This window comes from Schistocerca serialis, chromosome 2 (genome assembly GCF_023864345.2).
Source record: "Schistocerca serialis cubense isolate TAMUIC-IGC-003099 chromosome 2, iqSchSeri2.2, whole genome shotgun sequence".
Lineage (NCBI taxonomy): Eukaryota > Metazoa > Arthropoda > Insecta > Orthoptera > Acrididae > Schistocerca > Schistocerca serialis.
Window position 1 is genome coordinate 458,239,304 of NC_064639.1, and position 13,989 is coordinate 458,253,292.

Sequence of the window (13,989 nt, forward strand, 5' to 3'; positions counted from 1 at the left end):
GTCTTACATTCATTCATGCGTCGCCAAAGTTTGTTTAATAACAGAAAAGCAATGTAATTAATTTTTCCAGGCTACGAAAAGAATAAATACATGAGAGGTATTTCTTGCACACAGTAGCTAACCAGCTAATTCCCTAAATGGTTATAGTGTGCCTAGACGGCGACCTAGCTAACAAAAAGGCAAATATTATCCGAAGACTCAATAACACACTGCAGATTGGCCGTTAATAGACACTATCACTTCGTACCTACTTCTCCTTCTTATATTTCTTCGTCTTCTTCTTCTTCTACTACTACTATTACTAATATTTCTTCTTAACAGATGTTGTGGCAACTAGACTAATGAGTCTAAAATTAAAAGAATCTAAAAATATTGTGAAAGTCTTTAACTTGAAAAGACTGATAGCGCCAGAGTCTGATTACAGTATTTAACATTCATTTTGAAAAGTAACATGAACCTTTCATAAACAAGCATGGGGCTCTGACTAAACTTGGAAAGATGCATTGTGTTTTAAAAGATGGGAAAATGCACTTCACAGCAGAATTAAACGATCACTTTTTGGAAACCCCCAATTCCCACCCATTACTACTCTTAAGTTTGAAATTTGGCTCTAAGGTGCGTACAACTATTCCTCCTAATGGTCCAAAAGCTCGCCGCCCTGCGACATCACCCTCTGGCTCAACGACTAACAGCAAGGTGTCGACGCATGCGAGAAGAAGCCCAATGCTCAGAAGTTCATGTGACCTATAAGGTGGGTTGATGGCATCACATCGGCACCAAATTTCACCACAAATCTGTCCGAAGCCACCGTGGAAGCGTCATACGATGATGAGATGGTCACACCCCCTTTTACCCAAATGCCATGCCTTCCTTTGACGCCTCCGCGATGGTGGTTACAACCGGGACGGCCTGCCTTGAACTCGCGCGGTTTTCTGGTCAGTGTCCGAGGAAAACACCCCAGGCAAACCGCCGCTCAGAATCGACACGAAAAGGTCACGGAGGTGGCACAAAGGGAGTTAAACAGGCCAGCCCTTCCCACACATATCGCAGTCGCAAACGACAGTTCGCAGTGAGATGAGCAGCAGGAAGTCGCTCTTGACAGCCCTTGACACTGCTGACACCCTCGGACTTTTAAACCCTTTACCAAGGACATTGTTAGGCTGCATGCCCATCAAATGTGATCGTACCCATTCGGAGCGCAGCGTGACCCCATTTTTGCTCTCGCGTACAGGCTGAACCACTATACACCATTCAAAACCGTTCGACAAAATTCGAACGTTATCAGAGCAGAAAAGGGTGCTTATGCTTTCTCTGCGCTCCTACTTCGCGTCCTCCAGCGGTGTGATCACAGGGGGATCCGAGATTTACACGAGCGTGAGTAAAACAACAAAGGGTCCCTGTAAGACCTCCCAGTTCGGAAAATCCGTCGATGACATCCGTCTATCTTTGTTGAGAGTTTTTAAAATGTATCTATAGAGACAGAGCTCGTGATGAGTGTTCCAGTTTCTTGCTGGCAGGATTCTCTGCTGCTCTTTCACGGCCAGACTGTTGCTCTTGCGCCTGAGAGAAGGCCACCCGGAATCGGAGAGTGTCGAAGAGGTTGCCTGTTTCAACGTTAGGTGCCGCGTTATGAGCTGTAGACTTTCATTCGCAAGTGTCGACACTTTGATGTTCGTCGCAGGGCGCCAAGCTTTTGCATCGTTACGGAGGAAGGTTGTACGCACCATAAGCCAAATTTCAAACTTACGCGTCGCAATGGGTGCAATTACGGCACATCGAAAAGGTGACCCTTCAATTGTGTTGCACAGTGTGAATTACGGTTCTATGTTAAATCCAGTACTGTACCCATTAAATTACTGTGTAGACTTTAAAGTTATCTCTCTGCCAGAAATTAACGCTCCACTAACACAATCCCAAAGAAAGCAGGCGTTGACAGATGTGAAAATTACCGAACTGTCAGTTTAATAAGTCACGGCTGCAAAATACTATCGCGAATTCTGTACAGACGAATGGAAAAACTGGTAGAAGCCGACCTTGGGGAAGATCAGTTTGGATTCCGTAGAAGTATTGGAACACGGGAGGCAATACTGACCCTACGACTTATCTTAGAAGCTAGATTAAGAAGAGGCAAACCTACGTTTCTAGCATTTGCTGACTTGGAGAAAGCTTTTGACAATGCTGACTGGAATAATCTCTTTCAAATTCTGAAGGTGGCAGGGCTAAAATACAGGGAGCGAAAGGCTATTTACAATTTGTACAGAAACCAGATGGCAGTTATAATAGTCGAGGGGCATGAAAGGGAAGCAGTGGTTGGGAAGAGAGTGAGACAGGGTTGTAGCCTCTCCCCAATGTTATTCAATCTGTATATTGAGCAAGCAGTAAAGGAAACAAAAGAAAAATTCGGAGTAGGTATTAAAATTCATGGAGAAGAAATAAAAACTTTAAGGTTCGCCGATGACATGGTAATTCTGTCAAAGACAGCAAAGGACTTGGAAGAGCAGTTGAACGGAATGGACAGTGTCTTGAAGGGAGGATATAAGATGAACATCAACAAAAGCAAAACGAGGGTAATGGAATGTAGTCGAATTAAGTCGGGTGATGCTGAGGTGATTAGATTAGGAAATGAGACACTTAAAGTAGTAAAGGAGTTTTGCTATTTGGGGAGCAAAATAACTGATGATGGTCGAAGTAGAGAGGATATAAAATGTAGACTGGCAATGGCAAGGAAAGCATTTCTGAAGAAGAGAAATTTGTTAACATCGAGTATAGATTTAAATGTCAGGAAGTCGTTTCTGAAAGTATTTGTATGGAGTGTAGCCATGTATGGAAGTGAAACATGGACGATAAATAGTTTGGACAAGAAGAGAATAGAAGCCTTTGAAATGTGGTGCTACAGAAGAATGCTGAAGATTAGATGGGTAGATCACGTAACTAATGAGGAAGTATTGAATAGGATTGGGGAGAAGAGGAGTTTGTGGCACAAGTTTACTAGAAGAAGGGATCGGTTGGTAGGACATGTTCTGAGGCATCAAGGGATCACCAATTTAGTATTGGAGGGCAGCGTGGAGGGTAAAAATCGCAGAGGGAGACCAAGAGATGAATACACTAAACAGATTCAGAAGGATGTAGGCTGCAGTACGTATTGGGAGATGAAGAAGCTTGCACAGGATAGAGTAGCATGGAGAGCTGCATCAAACCAGTCTCAGGACTGAAGACCACAACAACAACAACAACACAATGTATTTACTTGCAGGATTGAGAATGTGTGGCTCCAAAAACAGATGTGCTTCATAGATCACTGACACTCATTACAGCTTGTCTTGTATGAGCAGAAGCAACAGTCAAGCAATAATTCTAAGATGTTTGTGTACACTAACGGCCTTGCCGCAGTAGTATCAATGGTTCCCGTCAGATCACCGAAGTTAAGAGCAGTCGGGCTTGGCTAGCACTTGGATGGACCACCATCCAGGTGTACCGAGTGCTGTTGTCAAGGGGTGGGGGGAGGGGGTGCACTCTCACCCCTTTCGAGGCCAACTGAAGAGCCCGACAACGGCCAGGAGAGCGGTGTGCTGACCAGATGCCCCTCCGTATACGTATCCACTGAAGCCTAAGAGCTGAGGATGACGCGGTGTCCAGTCGGTATAGTTAAGTCTTCACAGTCTATTTGGACGGTGTGTGTGTGTGTGTGTGTGTGTGTGTGTGTGTGTGTGTGTGTGTGTGTGTGTGTGTAAACTAACAATATTGCAATACCCAACAATATTTCATTTACTTCCACTGTAATACTGTGGACACTTATCTACTTACCTATTGTATTAACTTTCAGATAGTAAAGCGAACAGCACCTATATTATAAGATACTTAAAATTATGTGCTTCTGTTATTACTTTAATGAGTTTTAATAAGCAGTGATGTTATCACATTTACTGTCGCTGAACAAATGCAATACAAAAACATTGTTCTTTCAAATAGTCTCAACAAAGCAGTAATTACTGTACTTGCTACCTGAGCAGTTATTCCTTACTTTAATAACTCTATTTAAAAAATCGTCATGCTGTGTGCTGAAGGCCTTTGGTGTCTCAACCAGTTCGTATAAAATATGTAATCACCTTAAAAAGGCATACTATCTCAATTATTGTGAAGCAGTACTATGATCGCTTCGATGGTTGTCTGATTTTGGGGAGGAGACCGAACAGCGAGGCCATCAGGCCCCGTGCCGTTTCAAAAGAACCATACCGGCAGTTGCCTGAAGCGATTTAGGGAAATCACGTAAAACCTAAATCCGGATGGTCGGACGAGGGTTTGAACCGTCGTCCTCCGGAATGCGAGTCCAGTATGCTAACCACTGCGCCACATTGTTCGGTAATCGCTTCGTTAATTAATCAAATACAGTGTTAAATAACGTGAAAGGACTGACGCGGTAATTTTTACTCATTAACGAAAACTTAATTTCTTTTTGGTTTATATTCTTCAAAACTAAGAAAATTTTGTAGTCTGTAACGAGTTACAATAATAACGTATACAGTGTTCGATCTTGACTTTCGTTGGTCGGGTCGACGAATTATGTTCTCAGTTTGTGCAATACTCTTAGATATGGCTGTATATAGTACATGTCACATATTAGTATGCATGTTAACCTCTTGAAGTGCTATTACGCGTATTCATACCGCACTTGCTGTATGTGACGTAGGCAATTTATTAGAGATCTACAACAGAAAACTTCCAGAATATATCCGCTTTAACATTCTTCTTCCTTCATGTTGCGTATTAGCCACACCATTACAAAAGCATACGCCACTATACTTACAACCACCACACCCATATGGTACCAAGGCCGATTTTTTTCTCTGCGAGTTTACATTAAAAAAATGCAGAATTTGTTATGGGACATCGTGAAATGTTCCGCATCAGCCCATATGGTTTCATGAAGTTCCTATTGATGGCAGCGCTATACGTAGTCTTCGCAATCAGAATGGCTATGGAGATCCAGCAGTGAACAAAAGAACGGTGAGTAATTGGGAGAGGGGTCTGTCATCATTGAAACAAGTTCGAGCAAACCTGTCCGATCTCCGCGTTCTGGCTGGCCGCACACAACTGTGTCTACCGCAATGCTGGAACGTGCAGACACTCTCGTTCGAGCTGATCGACGGATCACAGACACCTTGCTGCACAGCTGGATGTCTCCATTGGTAATTCTGAGGCACCCGCCCACCACGTGGGGTAGTCAAAGGTGTGTGCGCGCTGGGTCCCTTGCCGCCTAACAGAAGATAGTAAAGAGCAACGAGGAAGCATATGTGTGGAACTGCTTGCGCGTTACGAGTCTGATCGCGATAATTTTTTTGTCGAAACATCATCACAGATGATGAAACATGGGTCTAATCAGTTCGAAGCAGCAACGAAATGGCAATCCATGGAGTGGCCCAACTCTCAGCCGATAAAGTTATGACAACGGACTCTTGGGGCTCTGAACGAGCTATTCTGTTCCCTCATGGCGCAACGATCAACTCTGAAGTGTATTGTGCTACCCTCATGAAATGGAAGAAACGACTTGTGGGTGTTCGTCGTCGCAAAAAATGCAAACTAACTTCTCCTTCTCCATGCAACCCAAGACCTCGCACAAGTCTACACACCCGAAAGAAACTCACAAAACATCATTGGACTGCTCTTGCTCATCCACCATACAGCCCTGATCTTGCATCTTCCTATTTCCATCTGTTTGGCGCAATGAAGGATGTACTTCGCGGGTAGCAGTACATGGATGATGGGGACTTTCTTGATCCAGCAAAAGGTTGGCTTCGATGTGACCAATGGAGTGGAACGATTTGGGTATAAAGGCCCTTCCACTAAAGTGGCGTATGGCCGTCGCATTGAACAGATATTATGTTGAAAAACAGGATTTTTTAGCCAAAAGAGTGGGGAATAATATGGTGTATTGGACCTGAATGAAAGTAATCTGCTTTCAGGAAAAAATGTGTTGTATTACTTACTAAACACCCTTCGTAGTTATCACAAATTGACCTTATACAGAGAATGATCATTTTAGCGCACTGCTCAGCTTTTTAATGAGTATACGACTAAGTTCACGTCAAATTTAATCCGGTCAGACTATTGTATACTCGAAGTTCTGACCTCGCAGAGTGACCACACTCTATACATCTTCCTCCATTAACTGCCTACTTCAGACTGTGTCTCTGTCTCTCCGAAGATTCTCGCCCGTGCTGTAACTAACCCTGCACGTCATTTGAACTTTCCCGATCAAAGATAGATAACTATAGATTTGTCATTGTGTTAGTGGATAATTAATGTGGATCCCTTACAGCCTGACTCACATTTCCTCGGCAACGAATATAATTCAATGAAAACCTCTCCAAGTCCTTCCCATTCACTTAAATATCCACCGTGTAACTTGCTTTTTGGCTCCACAAGATAATTTGAGGACACTGGTCATTTAGTGTGCGCACAATCGCTGACGTCAACGTCCTCCAACCAGAAACTTACAACCGTAGCGCACTCCACATGCAAGCCCAGGAGATGCCCTTGCCAGCTCTCTCATCTTTCTGTACTGGAACGAATACTTCGTGAATCACTAAGATTCTCAACACAGAAAGGAGTATCATTCTCGAATCAGCACCCCCCACCGACTCCGCAATTCTAACACCAGGGAGACCTACCGATCGACTACCATCGATTTCGCAAGTCCCACACGCCGCCTTCGGGCAATCAGACTCACAAGGGAAATTCCCTATCGCCCCCCCCCCCCCCCCCCTCAGATTTAGTGCTAAGCTGGGCCAGTGGATATCCCGTCAAAAACTGAACACGGATCAAACATGAAAACAGGAAGAAGGTGTACTGAAATGTGAAAAAAGAAGCAAAAAAGAAACTGTACGGTCCAGGCTCAAGTTGTGCTACATTGAGCGAAGATCAAGAACAGCGGCGTTGTGGTTATATGGTCACGGTGTTGGACTGTGCAGGGGGGAGGACTGTGTTCAAACCTCACTCATGCTTCATATTTTCCTTTTTTTAGAAGTTTATAAACTTTCCGTCCGGTCACTGACGTGTCTGCTGTCCTTCTGTGGTCCTGACAGTTGTCATATTATACGTTTGTTGTAGAATGTGAGTCATGTAGTAAGAATATATTACCGTCGAATATAAACGCGATGAATAGTGAGAGCAGACGAGATTCGGCATAGACCTCACACAGAAATGAACAACAAATAAACGGATGTGAGCTATGTTACTATAGAGGAATTCAAGAGTCAAAACTTCCAAAACGGAACGCAAAAATCATTACATTTGGTAATTGTGTAGAACAAGTAGGAGGTGCGTACATCTGGAGATCCCTTCATTACACCTCGCTGTAGCAAACGGACATTAGACCACGACATAGACATAAATTTGAATGCAGTTAGTAGACATGTCAGTGTCCAGATGAAGAGTTTACAATTTCGTGAAAAAAATGTATTGGTCACGAGAGAGATTTGAACACGGATCTTCCCTTCGCACTCCAACACCGTGGTCATATAACCAAGACAGCATGGTTGCTGCTAACTGCTCAGTCAAGCACAACTTGAGCTTGGACCACACTTTCTATTCTGATTCTTTTTTTCACAGTTCAGTACACCTTCTTCCTGCTTTTATCTTTGATCCGTCTTCAGTTTTTGATGGGCTATCCACCGGGTCATCTTATTACTAAATCTGATGGGGTGAGAAAGGGTGTTTCCTTTGTCAATAGCCGCAAGCAGGCCAGCATTTCCCTCTCGCGCTAGTCACTCCACTGCAACGTACTGCCTGATGCCAGGGATTTTGAAATATTGTTTCCCAGCCGGTGCTTGAACAGACCTACCGTCCGCGGAAAATCACTCGCCCTTGAGCCATCCACTTAGGTGTCCTCCATAACCCATTTAGAAGGACTAGGGTAAGACTGGCCCATCAGCTCCAGGCTGAAGTAGCTTCCTCCACCCGGATACCTACTCTGGCCGCAGGTAGATCATACAGACGTCGTCAGGAAAATAGTATTTGAAAGCGGTAGGGAGCTGGTATTGAGTGCTAAGGTACCATAATAAGTTTATTTAATCAAGCAGAAAATTTCACAGGTGTAAAATAGAGATGATGGGAACAGCTCGTACCTCTGGCATTCATTAATATGACTTTACCAAATGATACTGGTGGCAGAATTTACTAAAAAAAACTCACACATCAGTATAATGACATAAACATTAAGTAGCACTCCTAACATTGTTTGCTATTATTCTAAAGGTAGCAAGCATTGGCACCACAGAGTTGAGCAACCCTTGCCCACAGTGATTGCCTATAGTGATATAGTAGACTTGCTGATGGGATAATTTGATAAAAAGATCAGAGAGCAAGACATCAACTGCCAACTAACTTTACAATTACTATTACAACTTAAAAAAGACTATCGTGTGCAGAATTCAGTAAATTATCAATGAATTCAACAACAATTGGCCCACCGAATTTACTCTTACGCATATTGACATCAGCTGGTGGCGAAATTTAATAAAATTATCCAGAGAACGAAATAGCATTTGTCCACCAAATTTATTGTTACCCTTATTCGAATCAGTTGGTGGGAGAAATCAATATAAAGATCCAATTAATTAAACAATAATTGCCCAATAAGTTTCGAGTTGTAGTTTACACAAACAACAGGTGCCAGAATTTCAAGGCCCTCGTTTCTGTAACACGCGAGACACAGATGGACAATCAATACTTTTTACAAGCTATACGTCACAGAACAGACCACCTTGAGATCAAGGGACCGCTACCCACACAAGGTATAATATATGCCTTTTGTTTACTATTGGGACACTTTGTGGTTAGTAGCAGGTTTTTCTTTATTACCATTTCATTTCCCTCGCCCCATATGGGCAAAGGGGGGGGGGGGCTGCCAGTGGGAACAAATCGCAGCTCTTCAGCCATATGAGACTAAAAAGTTGCCGGCCGAAGTGGCCGTGCGGTTAAAGGCGCTGCAGTCTGGAACCGCAAGACCGCTACGGTCGCGGGTTCGAGTCCTGCCTCGGGCATGGATGTTTGTGATGTCCTTAGGTTAGTTAGGTTTAACTAGTTCTAAGTTCTAGGGGACTAATGACCTCAGCAGTTGAGTCCCATAGTGCTCAGAGCCATTTGAACCATCATCATCACTAAAAAGTTTAAAACATACTATAAAATTGGACAGGGCAGTTGACAAAATTTATGTTTGCCAAAAAAGACATACTTTTAGTCGCATAATTTAAAATACAAAAGGCGTTTCGCGGATGGATTAAAAGACTGATACAGATACAAAATAAAAGACAGAGAGACAGTTGCATAAGTTAAAAAAGTACGGCAACATTTGGTAATTTGTTTGGTAAATACACGCATTATGCAGATACACGCATGTTTTCGATACGTTGTGGACACCTCGCAGACAGAGGGTACGGGGTGTTTTCGTGGGTGCGGCAGGCGACGGAGGAGGCGGCGCCGCCGTCACGGCTGGACGTGAGCGGCGGCGCGCTGGAGTCGCTGCCGGCGGCGCTGCTGTGCGGCGCGTCGCTGCTGGAGCTGGACGCGTCGCGCAACCGGCTGCGCGACCTGGAGGCGCTGTCCGCCGCCCCCTGCTGCCGCGGGCTGCGCGCCCTCTCGCTGGCGCACAACGCGCTGGCCGCGCTGCCGCCGCCGCTGCTGCACCTCGACCGGCTCGCGCTGCTCGACCTCTCCTCCAACTGCCTGCGGGACCTGCCCGACGGCCTGCGAGACCTCCAGCAGTGAGTACCCTCTCTCTACCACTCACACTCGCGCAATTTGGGTGCGTAGATCCTGAGAAATCAGTACCCAGAACAACCGCCTCTGGCCGTAATAACGGCCTTGATACGCCTGGGCATTGAGTCAAACAGAGCTTGGATGGCGTGTACAGGTACAGCTGCCCATACAGCTTCAACACGATACCACAGTTCATCAAGAGTAGTGACTGGCGTATTGTGGCGAGCCAGTTGCTCGGCCACCATTGACCAGATGTTTTCAGTTGGTGAGAGATCTGGAGAATGTGCTGGCCAGGGCAGCAGTCGAACATTTTCTGTATCCAGAAAGGCCCGTACAGGACCTGCAACATGCGGTCGTGCATTATCCTGCTGAAATGCAGGGTTACGCAGGGATCGAATGAAGGGTAGAGCCACGGGTCGTAACACATCTGAAATGTAACGTCTACTGTTCAAAGTGTCGTCAATGCGAACAAGAGGTGACCGAGACGTGTAACCAATGGCACCCCATACCATCACGGCGGGTGATACGCCAGTATGGCGATGACGAATACACGCTTTCAATGTGCGTTCACCGCGATGTCGACAAACACGGATGCGACCATCATGATGCTGTAAACAGAACCTGGATTCATTCGGAAAAATTACGTTTTGCCATTCGTGCACCTATGTTCGTCGTTGAGTACACCATCGCAGGTGCTCCTGTTTGTGATGCAGCGTCAAGGTTAACCGCAGCCGTGGTCTCCGAGCTAATAGTCCATACTGTTGCAAACGTCGTCGAACTGTTCGTGCAGATGGTTGTTGTCTTGCAAACGTCCCCATCTGTTGACTCAGGGATCGAGCCGTGGCTGCACGATCGGTTACAGCCATGCGGATAAGATGCATGTCATCTCGACTGCTAGTGATACGAGACCGTTGGGATCCAGCACGGCGTTCCGTATTACCCTCCTGAACCCACCGATTCCATATTCTGCTAACAGTCAGTCGATCTCAACCAACGCGAGCAGCAATGTCGCGATACGATAAACTGCAATCGCGATAGGCTACAATCCGACCTTTATCAAAGTCGGAAACGTGATGGTATGCATTTCTCCTCCTTACGCGAGGCATCACAATAATGTTTCACCAGGCAACGCCGGTCAACTGCTGTTTGTGTATGAGAAATGGGTTGGAAACTTTCCTCATGTCAGCACGTTGTAGGTGTCGCCACCGGTGCCAGCCTTGTGTGAATGCTCTGAAAAGCTAATCATCTGCATATCACAGCATCTTCTTCCTGTCGGTTAAATTTCGCGTCTGTAGCACGTCATCTTCGTGGTGTAGGAATTCTAATGGCCATTAGTGTATCTGGCGAACAAATCACGCCATCTCCCATATAGGGCTACGACCTACAGAAAATAAAGAACCTCCTGGCATCTTTTGGAACATTGTTTCTGGGAAACAGTTGTCCAAAATTAGACTAAAACTTTTTAAATAAAAACAGTCTGGGATATCATGTAAATTGTTAATAAATTTTAAGTTAATGTTCTCTAAAATTTTAAATTTTAACAATTTACATGCTATCATAGGCAGCTTTTAAAATGGTTAAAATAAACGTTGCATATTGCCCAAACTTTCACGCTGAACGTTGTGACCCAGAAATTCAGTACGTTATGATATCTATACACTGATTTGTTCGTAATGTAATTCTAGCGGAAACAATCCATGTTTCTACGTGAGGGGACAGTATGCGCAGTCTATAGCGACCACGTCGTCTGTAAACATTGCAATACTCGTGCTGTGTCTCATTACGAGAGTTGTATTGCTTAAGAATGGTTCGGAGAACAAAGTACGATCACAACCTCCTTAACAGTCACTCTGTAAGGAGCAGGGAACGAGACAGGTGGCTGTCGCAGCGAAAACCACAGTGGTCAAGGTGACGTCTCTAGAATCTGAAATAAGTTTCTAGCGATGGTATCAGTTGACGATCACCACAGAAGTTGCGGAGGCAGAAAAACAACAGGTGTGTAGGACCGATATCTGAGTATAACAGCGAGCAGAAACCCTCAACGTAGTACTATACATGTACGGCGGCAGTTCCAAGCAGCTACAGGAGTGCACGTGTCGCCATAAATGATGCGAAACAGGCTCTATGAGGAGGGATTACGTGACAGACCACCTATCAAGTTTCGTTCTCTAATTCGGGTTGGGAGACGGAATAGTGTCACGAGGGCACCAAACCGCTCTCGATGGGGCACAACGCTCTTTTCTGATGAGGCCCGTATCAGTCTCCTCCCCGATATATTCCTGTGTGGAAGAACGAGAACAACATTTGCACCGTAACTGTATCGTAGACCGCCCCCTTTATCGTGACGGACCAGTAAGGTTTTGGAGTGGAATCATGTGTGGATGCAGGACACCCCTTGTGCCAATACATAGGAGGATGATTGACGTGAAGTGTCGGTACGGTATCCTTGGACGCATTGCGTTTCCATTTGTTGAACATTTTGGAGAGGGATTCACGCTGAAGGAAGACAATGCACGCCTCCATCGCTCAATATTGTAAACACCTTCCTAATGGAGCAGAGAATCCATCAGATGAAATGTCCTCCATATTCTCCTGACCTCAATTGCAGTCAGGAACCATGGGCAATGTTAGAACGGGCGGTTTGTAATGAGATGTTTTTGGCATCATAGAGGCCTCTGTGGAGTAGTGGCACAATATCCCACAGGCTTATTTGCGCAGATTGGTAAGAAATATATCTAATCGCTTTCAAAAATGTCTCCAATTACTAGAAGCGTCAGTTAGTTCACACACAATATGTTATGTAAGATAATACTGAGAAGAAACTGTAGTGTTTGCTGTGGAATCTTTCCTAAGGTTTTGTTTTTGTTCTTTTGTTTATGTTTATCAATTGAGCAGGTGTTTGTCTTCTTTATTTATGTTTTCTTAGGATGGTACCTAACACAACAAAATCAGTTCCTTTTACCATTACGTCCGGTATTCACAATAAAGCTATATGCAACATTTATTTTGACCACTGTAGTAAAAAACTTTAAACTCCCTAACAGCTTAGTGTGCCACAGTGATTCGGATTCCCCGCCCAGTCTGGGGACTGATACGGAGGAAAGGCCAGGGATACTCGCACTTCATACCATGACGACAGCTCGCCCCCGCAGAGGGCGCCGTCGCAGGAACAACGGTGCCACGTGGGACGGTCTACTCACGCGAGAGTGCTAGCAAATAGCGCGGCCTGGCACGTGTCCCCCAGTCTCCCTGTTTCATTAAACCCTTCGATAGGCGCCATTGATTAGTAGAGTGATTGACCTTGCCTCTGTTTTCGTTATTTGATACACATTACTCCTTGAACTGTTTCTGCACGCTTGTGACTTCAGCTAAGCTGTAGATTTTGCTTCTGACTAGCCGTTCACTTCATGATCTCCGCAATAATCGAAGACAGGGGCCGCCTGCTTGTTCCACTGTTCTCTGCGTCACCACCGGCGCGAGTGATGATAAACTGTCGTAGCTAAGCAGAGTAGAATGCTAAAGATACCAGTCGGTTCATTTCTCTAATACCACTTGATCAAAACAACCCGAATACCTGTTAGTGGACGCCAATATGCGGTGTGTCGACCGTTCATCTTTTATTAACTCTGCTGGGAACACTTTCATTTAAGTATCTAAATGTCTGTGGAGGTATGGCAGAACATTCTTCATCAGGAACCGAAACCGAAACCAGAGAGGCTACCGATGTTCGACGCTGGGGTCTAGAGCGAAACCGACGCTCTAAAACCTAAATCAACCTAATGGTGCCCCATTATCTTCAGGTGAGATGAGGACTCAGGAAAGGCCAATAGATTTCAGAAACGATATTGTTCACAAATCATTGCTTCACAGATGCTGCTTTACGATAGCGTGTGTTTTCATACTAAAACAAATAATCGTGGTCTTTGAATTATTCCCCTATTGTGTGAAGTGTTCCGTGCCGTATTCTTAATAACAACAAGGGAACCACACCACAACCATGAAAAACACCGCCATACTGTAACACCACCTCCACCATGCTTCACTGTTGACACAATAGACGATGGAAGGTAACACACTCCAGGAAATCATCAAATCCGAACACTTCCATCGCATTGCCACAGCATACGGCGTGATTCATTTATTCCAAATCACTCATTTCCATTCCTCCAGCGTCCACTTAGGTCGCATTTTACACGATCCGAAACGTCGCTCAGCGTTGACTACAGAAATGCA

The 13,989-nt window shown here is 44.9% G+C and overlaps 1 protein-coding gene across 1 annotated transcript in view; it reads left to right on the forward strand.

Annotated features, from left to right (window-relative positions):
* LOC126456087 (protein phosphatase PHLPP-like protein) overlaps positions 1-13,989 on the forward strand; it is a 414,974-nt gene that overhangs the window by 153,861 nt on the left and 247,124 nt on the right. Inside the window, exon 6 of the mRNA XM_050091843.1 lies at positions 9,460-9,761. Within this exon, the coding sequence (XP_049947800.1) occupies positions 9,460-9,761 (302 nt within the window). The remainder of the gene's footprint in view (positions 1-9,459; positions 9,762-13,989) is intronic.